The sequence below is a fragment of the Notolepis coatsorum genome, assembly GCF_963971535.1.
Source record: "Notolepis coatsorum genome assembly, chromosome: 13".
Taxonomy (NCBI): Eukaryota; Metazoa; Chordata; class Actinopteri; order Aulopiformes; family Paralepididae; genus Notolepis; species Notolepis coatsorum.
This window is the reverse complement of record NC_140177.1, coordinates 18,063,012-18,077,995: the sequence shown is the minus strand read 5'-3', so window position 1 is coordinate 18,077,995 and position 14,984 is coordinate 18,063,012. Positions and strand designations below refer to the sequence as shown.

Here is a 14,984-nt window from a genome sequence, read left to right as displayed (position 1 = left end):
AGCGCCTGTACTTCCTCGGGCAACTGAGGAAGGACAGAGTCCAACAACGCCTGCTGGTCCAATTCTACACCGCCATAATTCAAAGCATCCTCACCACAGTCTGGTACGGTTCCACTGACAAACACACCAAACACAAACTCCAACGCATCACCAAGACAGCCTCCAAAATAATTGGCTACCCCCTCCCATCTCTGAACTCCATCTACACCTCACGCACAGTCACCCGCTCTGGTAAAATAGTCAACGATCCCTCCCACCCAGCACACCACTTATTCCAGTGCATGCCCTCGGGTCGCTACAGGTCCATTTTAACCAGACACACACGCTTCACAAACAGTTTTTCCCCACAGCAGTCCGAACACTGAACACCCTGGCCCGCCCCCCTTTGCACAGACGGGCAAGCATCCGTCACTGACTGACACTGTTACATGTGACTGTCATGTATGTATTTATGTATATATGTATTTATTGTGGGGATTGGGAGGTGGGAGGGGGGGCGTTTGATGTCTGATGTTTCATGTTGATGTCCCAGTGCTTAACAAACTGTACCGCAAACAATTACCACCAACCATCGTTGTGTGCCATTAAAGTATCTTGTATCTTGTCTTGTACGGCTCAATACACAAAATTGTCAAGGGGATGCAGACCAGAGAACGTCTTTCGTCTTGTTTCGTCAGGGTCCCCCATTTTCAATTCATAATGAATTCATAATGAATTGTAAGTAAGGGTGCAATTACCACCGCGCAATCCATTCTTAGTGGATCTCGCCCTGAGGAATCCCAACCTTAGCATGACATAAGAGCCAAATTCACAGGTCTGCAATGCAATGCGACCTCAGTCGAAACAGTCGTGCGACTTTCATGTGAAAGGAATCCCAACCTGGGCATGACATGAGAGCAAAATGGCCACTGTGTGAATACGGTCAATGAAGGACAAATGTGTGGCATCGTGATATGGCTGTTCAACAGCTGGCACCAGACACACTTGTTGAGATGTTAGACGTGCCTTCCAGGACGCTGTTTCTCTCAATAAGGTGGCACCAGACGCACAGTCTGCCTCAGTCATCGTGTTGAGCTGTTAGACGTGCCTTTCAGGACGCTGTTTCTCTCAATAAGGTGGCACCAGATGTGCCGTCTCAGTCATCTTGTTGAGCTGTTAGACGTGCCTTTCAGGACACTGTTCCTCTCAATAAAGTGCATGACTGTAAAACTATATAAAACGATGCAACTCTTGGAGGCTGAGGGAAATCTCTGAGGGAACCCTCCGAGGGAACCCTCCAAGTCTCTGAGGGAACCCTCCAAGTCTCCGAGGGAACCCTCCAAGTCTCCGAGGGAACCCTCCCAGTCTCTGAGGGAACCCTCCAAGTCTCCGAGGGAACCCTCCAAGTCTCAGAGGGAACCCTCCAAGTCTCTGAGGGAACCCTCCAAGTCTCCGAGGGAACCCTCCAAGTCTCTGAGGGAACCCTCCAAGTCTCTGAGGGAACCCTCCAAGTCTCTGAGGGAACCCTCCAAGTCTCAGAGGGAACCCTCCCAGAAGGCTTATTTCAAACACTGTTGTTTCTGTACCTCCTTCAGCCTCCAAGAGCAGCCAGATCACTACTGTCCGCGATCGATAACAGTCGTAGGCCCGGTACCTTCCTATTCATAGTATAACCCCCCCCCCCCCTCCATTAATACCTGCAAACACTGTCCCTGGCAGAGGATGTGAGAGCACACCCCGTGGCTGCTCTGTCCTTCACGTGAATCCAAGCATCCAAGCGTGTTGGATGGTTTAGTTAATTAAGCTTAATCTGCCCCCAGAGAGGGGTATGAGTGCTGCTGCAGTGGCCCCGTGGTGTAGCCCTCCACCCGACCCCCCCCCGACCCCCCCCCCCCTCAACACCCACCCCCACCCCCACCCCCAGGACCCCCGTGGAGCCGTTAGGGTTGTATTACTTAACCATGTTCACTGTTCAGGGGCTGTGCAGTAAAGTGTGGGTATCAAACTGGTTTTAAAGTGTTTAAATAGTAAATGAGAACTGCACTATTGCATTATTTTATTCTATTCTATTTTACTGACTGTTTTATTGCACTGCACTATTGCACTATATTGCTGCTCTTTTATTACTGTCTATTTTTTAAATTGTCTATATTATGTGTGACGATCAAACCGTAAACAAAGATGCCTGTTGGGGATGTTAGATCCTAATGAAGAACTGTGATTTGGTGTTCTATGTCTTGTAAACTTTCCTAATTTCTTCCTCAGACTTTTTTGCTGATGTGAAACACTTTGAGCAGCAATTCTTGTATGAAAGGTGCTATACAAATAAAGTGTATTATTATTATTCATATGGCTGGGGAGTACCTGCAATGGAGGTACAGTAATCTGTATACAATCACAATTGTACAATATTAATTGTACGATATACTCTCATACCACATGTATATATATATACCTGCATACGATCCTTCTATATAACTAATTTATACACCTGCAAATAACACATATAACTTGGTTGTACTGTACTTGTGCTGTATGATGACAATACATTAAAATCTAATCTAATCTAAATATGATATACAATTATGATTAATGTGGGAATGGTTCTTCCTCTCCAGGATGGTCTGCGGGGAAATACATAATAATAATAATAATAATAATAATAATAATAATAATAATAATAATAATAATAATAATAATAATAATAATAATAATAATAATAATAATAATAATAATAATAATAATAATAATAATAATAATAATAATAATAATAATAATAATAATAATTGTAACTGAGGGGTACAATTCCCTGACTGTATTAATCAAGTATTGGTATCATTAAACCACTACCGTATTATGTACATTACTGGCCAATACCGTACACAGGTATATGAGATTAGAACACTTCCACAATGAAACGGTTTCCACACAAATACTCGTTTAGAATATTTATTACATCAAAAGAATATTAGATTACATTACTTAGATCAATTTGGATGCGCTTATAAGGCAAAGAATGTGCGTAGGCAAGTCAATACTGAATATTAGGGATTATCTAGGGAATAATGGTAGGGGAGTTACTACCGGTTGTAAGCCAGCAGGGGGAGGCAATGCTCTATGCAAGTCAATGGTTCCACAGGGCTTCAGCAAGGCACCTGGAGACGGTATATTACTCCCTGCTCCGCGGGGAAAGGCAGCCGCTGTAATTCCCGTATGCAGCAGCACAGATGAAGCCGTGGAGTCTCTGCTCCGACAGAGACGGGCTCGAGTGATGTCCTCACGGGCATGTGTAGATCCCACAGCAGTGGGTGTAGACGGTTCTCTGCTCCAGAAGCTTGGTGAAGAATGAAGAATAATAATAGTAATCCTGCCGGAAAGTGTGCCGGAAAGTGGCTCTGCAATCACCGGTGTAGGTATCCTCCGTGGTGCGCGGTGGTTCACAATTGAACTTGACGTTACTATCCTATTAGCACGCGGCAATAAGTGCTCTATGTAGACGCACAATTACTCAATTCACGTGGTCTTTGACTCGTAATGAAAGCTTACTAATAAATAGCGAATGATACGTTGAACAAACGTATTAGGATATAAAACACGACTCTATTTGGGGCAATACGAGCCCTGCTCTACCGCACGTTGCATAGTGTGGTCAGGCGTCACTTGGATAACTGGAACTGAACGAGACTGAACGGGACAAGGGACTTCTACATTTACTTGCGCCATATTTATATGTACGGTGGACAAGTAGTGCCGCTCTGCTTTCGGTAGCCGTATTCCTGCGCGGAGCTGAGGCTAGTAGGGGCATGTCTCGTCGGTACCTTTCAAGTCGGCTCTGGGGGGTAAGTCACTGGCGCCTGGTGGCACGCCATCCAATAGGAGAATGAAATATTATGGGCTATAGTAACTACTAGGTTAAAGGGACATTCCGTGTATATGTACAAAGAATACACAAGGGATATCAAACGACATACAAATATTATGCAATATATATCAATCAATAAATATATATATTCGGTTTAATCTGACCCTTTGTAACAATAATAATAATAATAATAATAATAATAATAATAATAATAATAATAATAATAATAATAATAATAATAATAATAATAATAATAATAATAATAATAATAATAATAATAATAATAATAATAATAATAATAATAATAATAATAATAATAATAATAATAATAATAATAATAATAATAATAATAATAATAATAATAATAATAATAATAATAATAATAATAATAATAATAATAATAATAATAATAATAATAATAATAATAATAATAATAATAATAATAAATAATAATAATAATAATAATAATAATAATAATAATAATAATAATAATAATAATAATAATAATAATAATAATAATAATAATAATAATAATAATAATAATAATAATAATAATAATAATAATAATAATAATAATAATAATAATAATAATAATAATAATAATAATAATAATAATAATAATAATAATAATAATAATAATAATAATAATAATAATAATAATAATAATAAAACTTACCTTGTACTTTAGAAAATCAATTATTTTTGTTGAGAACACTCAGTGAGACGTTGACGGCATTGGTGAAAATATTGGCAGCTTCTTCAGATTATTAACGAATCATCAGTGATATCAATAATACAGTCTAGCAGTAGTAGAGATATTGTACTACAGGAATTCATCATTAGCTTATTTATTGATTTTTTCCCCTTCTTTTTTTGTTGCCATCTTGTGGGCTGAGCTGTTCAATGCAATCATATTGTATCAACATCACAACATGACACAGTCAGTTGACTATATACATATAAATAAATATATAAATATATATAAATATAACAAGCAATTTCAAGTGTTTTTCTTTTGGAATGGTTTCTCTGAAGGGTGATAGGAAGCATAGGAAGGATGGTAGGAAGCATAGGAAGGATGGTAGGAAGCATAGGAAGGATGTTAGGAAGCATAGGAAGGATGTTAGGAAGCATAGGAAGGATGTTAGGAAGCATAGGAAGGATGGTAGGAAGCATAGGAAGAATGTTAGGAAGCATAGGAAGGATGGTAGGAAGCATAGGAAGAATGTTAGGAAGCATAGAAAGGATGGTAGGAAGCATAGGAAGAATGTTAGGAAGCATAGGAAGGATGGTAGGAAGCATAGGAAGAATGTTAGGAAGCATAGAAAGGATGGTAGAAAGCATAGGAAGAATGTTAGGAAGCATGGGAAGGATGGTAGGAAGCATGGGAAGGATGTTAGGAAGCATAGGAAGGATGTTAGGAAGCATAGGAAGGATGGTAGGAAGCATGGGAAGGATGTTAGGAAGCATAGGAAGGATGGTAGGAAGCATGGGAAGGATGTTAGGAAGCATAGGAAGGATGGTAGGAAGCATGGGAAGGATGGTAGGAAGCATATGAAGGATGGTAGGAAGCATAGGAAGGATGGTAGGAAGCATAGGAAGGATGGTAGGAAGCATAGGAAGGATGGTAGGAAGCATACTAAGGATGTTAGGAAGCATATGAAGAATGGTAGGAAGCATAGGAAGGATGTTAGGAAGCATAGGAAGGATGTTAGGAAGCATAGGAAGGATGGTAGGAAGCATAGGAAGGATGGTAGGAAGCATAGGAAGGATGTTAGGAAGCATAGGAAGGATGTTAGGAAGCATAAGAAGGATGGTAGGAAGCATAGGAAGGATGGTAGGAAGCATAGGAAGGATGTTAGGAAGCATAGGAAGGATGGTAGGAAGCATAGGAAGGATGGTAGGAAGCATAGGAAGGATGTTAGGAAGCATAGGAAGGATGGTAGGAAGCATAGGAAGGATGGTAGGAAGCATAGGAAGGATGTTAGGAAGCATAGGAAGGATGATAGGAAGCATAGGAAGGATGTTAGGAAGGATAGGAAGAATGTTAGGACGCATAGGGAGGATGTTAGGAGGCATAGGAAGGATGTTAGGAGGCATAGGAAGGATGTTAGGAAGCATAGGGAGGATGTTAGGAGGCATAGGAAGGATGTTAGGAGGCATAGGAAGGATGTTAGGAAGCATAGGAAGGAAGTTAGGAAGCATAGGAAGGATGGTAGGAAGCATAGGAAGGATGGTAGGAAGCATTGGAAGGATGGTAGGAAGCAAAGGAAGGATGGTAGGAAGCATAGGAAGAATGGTAGGAAGCATAGGAAGGATGGTAGGAAGCATTGGAAGGATGGTAGGAAGCAAAGGAAGGATGGTAGGAAGCATAGGAAGGATGGTAGGAAGGATGGTAGGAAGCATTGGAAGGATGGTAGGAAGCAAAGGAAGGATGGTAGGAAGCATAGGAAGGATGGTAGGAAGCATAGGAAGGATGGTAGGAAGCATAGGAAGGATGTTAGGAAGCATAGGAAGGAAGTTAGGAAGCATAGGAAGGATGGTAGGAAGCATAGGAAGGATGGTAGGAAGCATTGGAAGGATGGTAGGAAGCAAAGGAAGGATGGTAGGAAGCATAGGAAGAATGGTAGGAAGCATAGGAAGGATGGTAGGAAGCAAAGGAAGGATGGTAGGAAGCATAGGAAGGATGGTAGGAAGCATAGGAAGGATGGTAGGAAGCATAGGAAGGATGATAGGAAGCATAGGAAGGATGATAGGAAGCATAGGAAGGATGATAGGAAGCATAGGAAGGATGTTAGGAAGCATAGGAAGGATGGTAGGAAGCATAGGAAGGATGATAGGAAGCATAGGAAGGATGATAGGAAGCATAGGAAGGGTGATAGGAAGCATAGGAAGGATGATAGGAAGCATAGGAAGGATGATAAGAAGCATAGGAAGGGTGATAGGAAGCATAGGAAGGATGTTAGGAAGCATAGGAAGGATGTTAGGACGCATAGGAAGGATGGTAGGAAGCATAGGAAGGATGTTAGGAAGCATAGGAAGGATGGTAGGAAGCATAGGAAGGATGGTAGGAAGCATAGGAAGGATGATAGGAAGCATAGGAAGGATGGTAGGAAGCATAGGAAGAATGTTAGGAAGCATAGGAAGGATGTTAGGAAGCATAGGAAGGATGTTAGGAAGCATAGGAAGGATGTTAGGAAGCATAGGAAGGATGGTAGGAAGCATAGGAAGGATGTTAGGAAGCATAGGAAGGATGTTAGGAAGCATAGGAAGGATGTTAGGAAGCATAGGAAGGGTGATAGGAAGCATAGGAAGGATGTTAGGAAGCATGGGAAGGATGTTAGGAACCATAGGAAGGATGGTAGGAAGCATAGGAAGGATGGTAGGAAGCATAGGAAGGATGGTAGGAAGCATAGGAAGGATGTTAGGAAGCATAGGAAGGATGTTAGGAAGCATAGGAAGGATGGTAGGAAGCATAGGAAGGATGGTAGGACGCATAGGAAGGATGTTAGGAAGCAAAGGAAGGGTGATAGGAAGCAAAGGAAGGGTGATAGGAAGCATAGGAAGGATGTTAGGAAGCATAGGAAGGGTGATAGGAAGCATAGGAAGGATGTTAGGAAGCATAGGAAGGATGGTAGGAAGCATAGGAAGGATGGTAGGACGCATAGGAAGGATGTTAGGAAGCATAGGAAGGATGGTAGGAAGCATAGGAAGGATGTTAGGAAGCATAGGAAGAATGTTAGGAAGCATAGGAAGGATGTTAGGAAGCAAAGGAAGGATGTTAGGAAGCATAGGAAGGATGTTAGGAAGCATAGGAAGGATGATAGGAAGCATAGGAAGGGTGGTAGGAAGCATAGGAAGGGTGATAGGAAGCATAGGAAGGATGTTAGGAAGCATAGGAAGGATGTTAGGAAGCATAGGAAGGATGTTAGGAAGCATAGGAAGGATGTTAGGAAGCATAGGAAGGATGTTAGGAAGCATAGGAAGGGTGATAGGAAGCATAGGAAGAATGTTAGGAAGCATAGGAAGAATGTTAGGAAGCATAGGAAGGATGTTAGGAAGCATAGGAAGGGTGATAGGAAGCATAGGAAGGATGTTAGGAAGCATAGGAAGGGTGATAGGAAGCATAGGAAGGATGTTAGGAAGCATAGGAAGGGTGATAGGAAGCATAGGAAGGATGTTAGGAAGCATAGGAAGGATGTTAGGAAGCATAGGAAGAATGGTAGGAAGCATAGGAAGGATGGTAGGAAGCATAGGAAGGATGTTAGGAAGCATAGGAAGGATGTTAGGAAGCATAGGAAGAATGTTAGGAAGCATAGGAAGGATGTTAGGAAGCATAGGAAGGGTGATAGGAAGCATAGGAAGGATGTTAGGAAGCATAGGAAGGGTGATAGGAAGCATAGGAAGGATGTTAGGAAGCATAGGAAGGGTGATAGGAAGCATAGGAAGGATGTTAGGAAGCATAGGAAGGATGTTAGGAAGCATAGGAAGAATGGTAGGAAGCATAGGAAGGATGGTAGGAAGCATAGGAAGGATGTTAGGAAGCATAGGAAGGATGTTAGGAAGCATAGGAAGAATGGTAGGAAGCATAGGAAGGATGTTAGGAAGCATAGGAAGGAAGCATAGGAAGGATGTTAGGAAGCATAGGAAGGATGTTAGGAAGCATAGGAAGGATGTTAGGAAGCATAGGAAGGATGATAGGAAGCATAGGAAGGATGTTAGGAAGCATAGGAAGGATGGTAGGAAGCATAGGAAGGATGTTATGAAGCATAGGGTGGATGGTAGGAAGCATAGGAAGGATGTTAGGAAGCATAGGAAGGATGGTAGGAAGCGGACCTGGGGAGAGAGGTTCCACCTGTGATTTTCCACCCCTTGACGTGTAGATTTACTAAATTTTTGTAGGTTATGTATTGCAGCCAAACTGTATGGTTTAGGTTTAGGTTCATAATCTTTGACGGAAGGGTAGATTATTTAACTATTATACTGTTAATCGAGGTGAATGTTTTAACTTAATCCCCAAGAAAATGTGTTTTATATCATAATCTTTACTTGTTTCCATGAACTACTACACTACCCATAAGCTAAAATAAGCCTTGTTAATCCTCGACCAATCACAAGAGCATAACTACTCTGACCAGTGGCGAATCCTTATGGAAGCCAACGGAAGCCATGCCTCCCTATTCAAATATGAATTAATATCAAATATGAAATATGAAAAAAAAAAGAAAAAAAAAAAGTAATATCGTTTACATTCTTTTTCATCTGTGTTATAATTTTTTTTTTTTTTTTTAAATGTCTCCCTCTTCTCCTTCTCACTCCCTCTAACACACTGTCAGCCTCACTATGCTCACTGCAGCTAGTATAGAGGAGAGGAGGCAGGGGGTAGGTCTCTTTCTCCAGGCTTCCAGCATGTGATTCATGTATCTAGAGTCCAAATCCGATCCTAGCCAATCAGATTCGAGCTGACTGCCACACCCTAAAAGTTTAAAACAGGGCTGTGAGGAAGACACATGAGTGTGGCCTCCCCTTTGCACTCAGCATATTTTCCCCCCTGGAGGCGGGGCAGGTCAGAACACGTCTGAACATCCCCTCGCGGGATTGATTGAAAATGTTATTAACAGAGCGGGCACGTTCGAATCCTCTATTAGTGTATCTAACATTTAGCACTTTAATAGCAACTTATTTTCGCCGGCGGGACATTTACTGAGGACCAGCAGAGCACACCACTGTGGATATTATGATTTAACAAATCTATCTGGCAAGAGGAGGACCACATTATTGACCAGGTAAGCACTGAGCAGCCTGACTGACTAACTAACGTTATCAGGCAAGCTTGTAGACCCTTTCATGACTGCAATGCAAGCCAGGGGCTGGAATACGCAGTCACTTATTCCTCCGTAGTAGCCAGGTTAATGTGCACCATCAAGCACTGCTTAAAAGCTAGCGGTGGGTCCAAAATATATCGGATATAAATGTCAAAGGTACCCAGCGTTCCATTAGGGTTTCACACACAGATGCGGCGGGGTTTGAAAGCTTGGCGTTGCTAATAAACATTTTAAATCATTTTTATAAACGAGTAAAACTGAGGCTGAAATGGCTGCTTCCTCATTTTACAGTAGGAGCGCTCTGATGGCTGGGCGTGCCGCGCAACAGACACGTGAATGAATGAATGAATGAATGAATGAATGAATGAATGAATGAATGAATGAATGAATGAATGAATGAATGAATGAATGAATGAATGAATGAAAACTTTATTCAACAAATTGCAGAATGGGTACAATACAGTACGGCTCAATACACACAATTGTTAAGGGGATGCAGACCAGAGAAATACGTTTGTCTTGTCTTGTTTGTCTAGACTCTAGACGTCATATTCTCTCCCGGCCGTATGTATATTTCTCTCCCACCCACCCACCCCCTCCTAATGTACAGTCTCCTCCCCATCATATACTCTGTCAGGATTTATGGGTAACAGTACTGTATATTTGAATATCGTATATGTCACAAATGTAACCATACTAAATACCTGTATGTCATGTATGTCCCTATGCCATAAATGTAATGATGTCTTGTATGTCATAAATGTCACTATGAATTGAAAATGGGGGACCCTGATGTAAACAAGACAAACGTCTTTCTCTGGTCTGCATCCCCTTAACAATTGTGTGTATTGAGCCGTACTGTATTGTACCCATTCTGCAATCTGTTAAATAAATAAAAATAAAGTTTGACTGGCCGCCGAGCCATACTGTAGTGTACATGGTGACTGCTTGACTTAAAAAAAAAAAAAAAATTAATAAAAATATTTAATAATTTTTTTTTTTATAATTTTTTTTTGGCTTCCCCTGTTATTTTACCCACGCGACGCCACTGACTCTGACATGGTATCCCTTTACATTCTCGTTGGTTATCGCGGCCGCCATCTTTGTTTCCATTTTAGCCATCGATAAAACGTTAAAAACGACAAGAAAAACTGCTACCTTGAGAACCTAATATCTGATATTAAATCACACAGTACAGATGTCATTTATATTTAATATTGTATATTTCATATTTCATATATTATATCTATATTTTTATTGTTATTATTTGTTAATACTACGCTGTTATTTTAAATAGTTCTTATTGTTTACACAGTTCTTATTGTCTCTACTACTGTGTGATGTTGCTGAGGAGCCAAGAAACAATATCTCCTCGACTGTAACAAGTCAGGGATGTGACTAATAAACTTTAAACTTGATCAAAGACCAGGGGCAAAACCAGACTGGTCTTAAAAACATGCGACTCCCCATGTCTGTTCATGTTGTTAACAGGGCCAGAGAGCAGATTCCCTGAGGCTCTGAGCAGTGAACTTGTGTAGCACCACACTCTGGAAGGTGTAACTTCACAATGAATCATCCTCCTCTGCCTTTTAGTAGGCGAGATATGCTGCAGCACACACACATGCACGCACGCACGCACGCACGCACACATGCACGCACTCACTCACTCACTCACTCACTCACTCACTCACTCACTCACTCACTCACTCACTCACTCACTCACTCACTCACTCACTCACTCACTCACTCACTCACTCACTCACTCACTCACTCACCCACTCACTCACTCACCCACCCACTCACTCACTCACTCACTCACTCACTCACTCACTCACTCACTCACTCACTCACTCACTCACTCACCCACTCACTCACTCACTCACTCACTCACTCACTCACTCACTCACTCACTCACTCACTCACTCACTCACTCACTCACTCACTCACTCACTCACTCACCCACTCACTCACTCACTCACTCACTCACTCACTCACTCACTCACTCACTCACTCACTCACTCACTCACTGACATACAGTACAGGATTGCATAATGTCCCCAGGTGGAGACAACAGAGAAGTAAACAACATGTTTCCTGTTTGAGTCTCAGTGAGTCTGGCACTACTTTCACTTCAACAAAGGTTTCTACACAGTTGTTCCCAACGTCCTAGGTTAGGTTAGGTTAGGTTAGGTAAGGTTAGGTTAGGTTAGGTTAGGTTAGGTTAGGTTAGGTTAGGTTAGGTTAGGTTAGGTTAGGTTAGGTTAGGTTAGGTTAGGTTAGGTTAGGTTAGGCTAGTTTAGGTTAGGTTAGGTGAGGTGAGGTGAGGTGAGGTGAGGTGAGGTGAGGTGAGGTGAGGTGAGGTGAGGTTAGGTTAGGTTAGGTTAGGTTAGGTTAGGTGAGGTGAGGTGAGGTGAGGTGAGGTGAGGTGAGGTGAGGTGAGGTGAGGTGAGGTGAGGTGAGGTGAGGTGAGGTGAGGTTAGGACGGTTAACCAGGAAATCACTGCGCCAGAGGGTAACACAAGTTGGAGAACTATCTCTCTCTCTCTCTCTCTCTCTCTCTCTCTCTCTCTCTCTCTCTCTCTCTCTCTCTCTCTCTCTCTCTCTCTCTCTCTCTCTCTCTCTCTCTCTCTCTCTCTCTCACACACACATAAAGGGAGCCGCATGTGATTGGTGGAGGTGGGACCAGGCCATACAACTGATTGACAGTGGAGACGGCGAATGGAATGGCAGATGGCACTTCTGCAGAATGACAGGGAGAGACAGAGCGAATGACAAAAAATGAACAGTGGAAGATGGACAGTGGAAAAAAGAGGAAGGGTGGAGCAGAGTGAGAGAGAGAAAAAAAGAAAAGGCCCTTGCAGGAGATGCGGCTAAATGCAGCAAGATTTACCAAATGTTTTCTTGCACCACGGGACCATCAGGTTAGTCAGTGATAAAAATAAACATGCTAGCTAGCTAACATAGCTAACGTTACCATGCATCATCGTCCCCTGTCAAAAGCCCAATGTTAAAGCTGCCAAGAAACTGGACAATCAATCATTTAACCCTTGTGTCTGAAAACTAAAGTGTTACACTCTTACCATTAGGGGACTACATTTTCCTCTTAAAAAACGCCATACAAATATTATATGTTGAAATACTTTTCCAATTTTTTTTTTCATAAATCTTTTATTCAACTTCAGCCCTGATCATAACTGATTTTTATTTTCAGATTAAAAATGAAATACTCCCACTTTTCTGAAAATAGTTGTTGTTAAATCTGACATTAAAAAAAAAAAAAAAAAACATCAAAATCTGTGCTAATCATTGACACATGCTAGCCTGTAATGATCCCCCCCAGAGTAAAATAGACTTTGCATTTGATATATTGAAATTTTTTTGTGTGTTTTTTTAACAATAACTTGTGATGCCATCACAAACACTGGCATTTAAAGGGTACAATCTCAAAAATTCCTCCACCAGAATGCAGGGAATTAATTATTTGTTTAAAAAAAAGAATCCTATATTTCGCACTATATTTCCTGGCCTGAATGATTTCCCCAGTCTGGCCCTGACTGTAACACTAACTCATCAATTCTACATTCACTGCACACAACACCCCCATGCACAGTTTGCACACACTCACTTTAAACATTCACCTCTAACATTCTTTAGACACTTTGGTAACACTTTAACCACTTGATGTGGTTGGACCTTTCCTCATTCCTGTGAACGCAGTTGCTGGCTTGCTAATGTGCGCTCAGTATATGTATGTAGTATGTGGGCCGACGTGTATGCTACATGAGGGTATTAATTATTTGTATTTTCAGGCTGTATATACAGCCTGAAAATACAAATAATTATTACCCTTGTGTCATCATCACATGCAATATGCAATATACTGAGCACACATTAGGAACAAACACAGCATTCAAATATGTAACGTTAGCGCCAACCACATCAAGTACGTCTACACAAAATATAGGACTATTAAGTTGTAGGTCAGAAATGATGGAATAGATTTACCAACAAAAAGGGTGTTTAGCCTGCTCATACCTTAAAAGCGTGGGGCAGCACGAATTAATTGGCTCTGCTAGTGTATAACGTGTAGCTCCATTCAAACTGACGAGAACAAACGTGAACATTCAACTTTCAAGTCTCAAGTGACTTCCTCTACATACTCCTGGGTCCTAGTGTCCCCCTGGGTCCTAGTGTCCCCCAGGTTACATGTATATGGCGTGTCAAAAGAGACTCTTTTTCTTTTTATTACAAACAATGTTTATTGGTTGTTGCTTTGTTTGTGCTAATAAAATTGCATTTATCTATAACCCTAATTCTGTCACTGTTTTATGTCACAAAGAAAGGTGGATCCGAAAGCTGTCTACAACATTTGTAACGTGATGAAAAAGTCAACAAATATTTAACAAACTATTAGACATTTGTTAATGATGAATGAATGATGAATAGTCTTCACTTCAGATTAGGGCACACAATAGCATCTGCAAATGATTTATAGATGTTTTATGAATGTCTTAACAAATCATTTGTTAAACAGGAAAAGACAAGTCTGGTAATTGCTTTGAGTGTATTCATAAAAGTCCACAAATAAACAAACTATTAGACATTTGTTAATGATGAATATAGGCTCCACTTTAGATTAGGGCACACAATAGCATCTGCAAATGATTTATAGATGTTTTATGAATGTCTTAACAAATCATTTGTTGAACATGAACAAATAAATGGAGGTACAGTATAGTCGTTTTTTCATATCCATTTTTCAAAGCATCTACAAATGTGTTACTACACATTAAACAACATTATTTAATGATGAACAAATCAAGTACAAACAATGTTGATAATGAGTTATAAATAATGTAGAAAATTTGTAAATGTTATACAAATATAGTTATAAATGATTTAATAATAATCTACGAATGTATTTAAATTATTTGTTCATGATTAGTTCATTATCTACAAATACCTTATAAAGGTACTCTTTTAACTGAGTGTTATTATAAAGTGTTACCGACACTTTTAAACAGTACATCATATTTTCTATCTATTTATTCCTACAAATGTACACTACCTCTTCTACCTCATTTTTGCATTTTAATTCTTTTAATTTTGTACCTTTTAGTTTTTTATACTGAATATTTTGTATCGTGTTTGGTCTTCATTTATACAAAACATTTACTGTATGAAGCATGATCTTAGGAGGCTCATACATAACCAAGTATTTCATTATAATGTACATATACAGTACCTTATGTGACAAATAAAACAAAACGTGAAACTTGAAAACTTGAAACTTGAACTTGACAGCAGCAACAACCATA

The 14,984-nt window shown here is 40.4% G+C and overlaps 1 protein-coding gene across 1 annotated transcript in view; it reads left to right on the top strand.

The window, feature by feature from the left end:
• Nucleotides 1-11,204, top strand: part of pde1cb (phosphodiesterase 1C, calmodulin-dependent b) — a gene marked incomplete at both ends in the record, with an annotated part of 313,514 nt that extends 302,310 nt beyond the window's left edge. The window contains 2 exon segments of the mRNA XM_084327584.1: nucleotides 1,282-1,561; nucleotides 11,158-11,204. Coding sequence (XP_084183710.1) covers nucleotides 1,282-1,561; nucleotides 11,158-11,204 — 327 coding nt within the window.
• Between the last annotated feature and the right edge of the window lie 3,780 nt (nucleotides 11,205-14,984).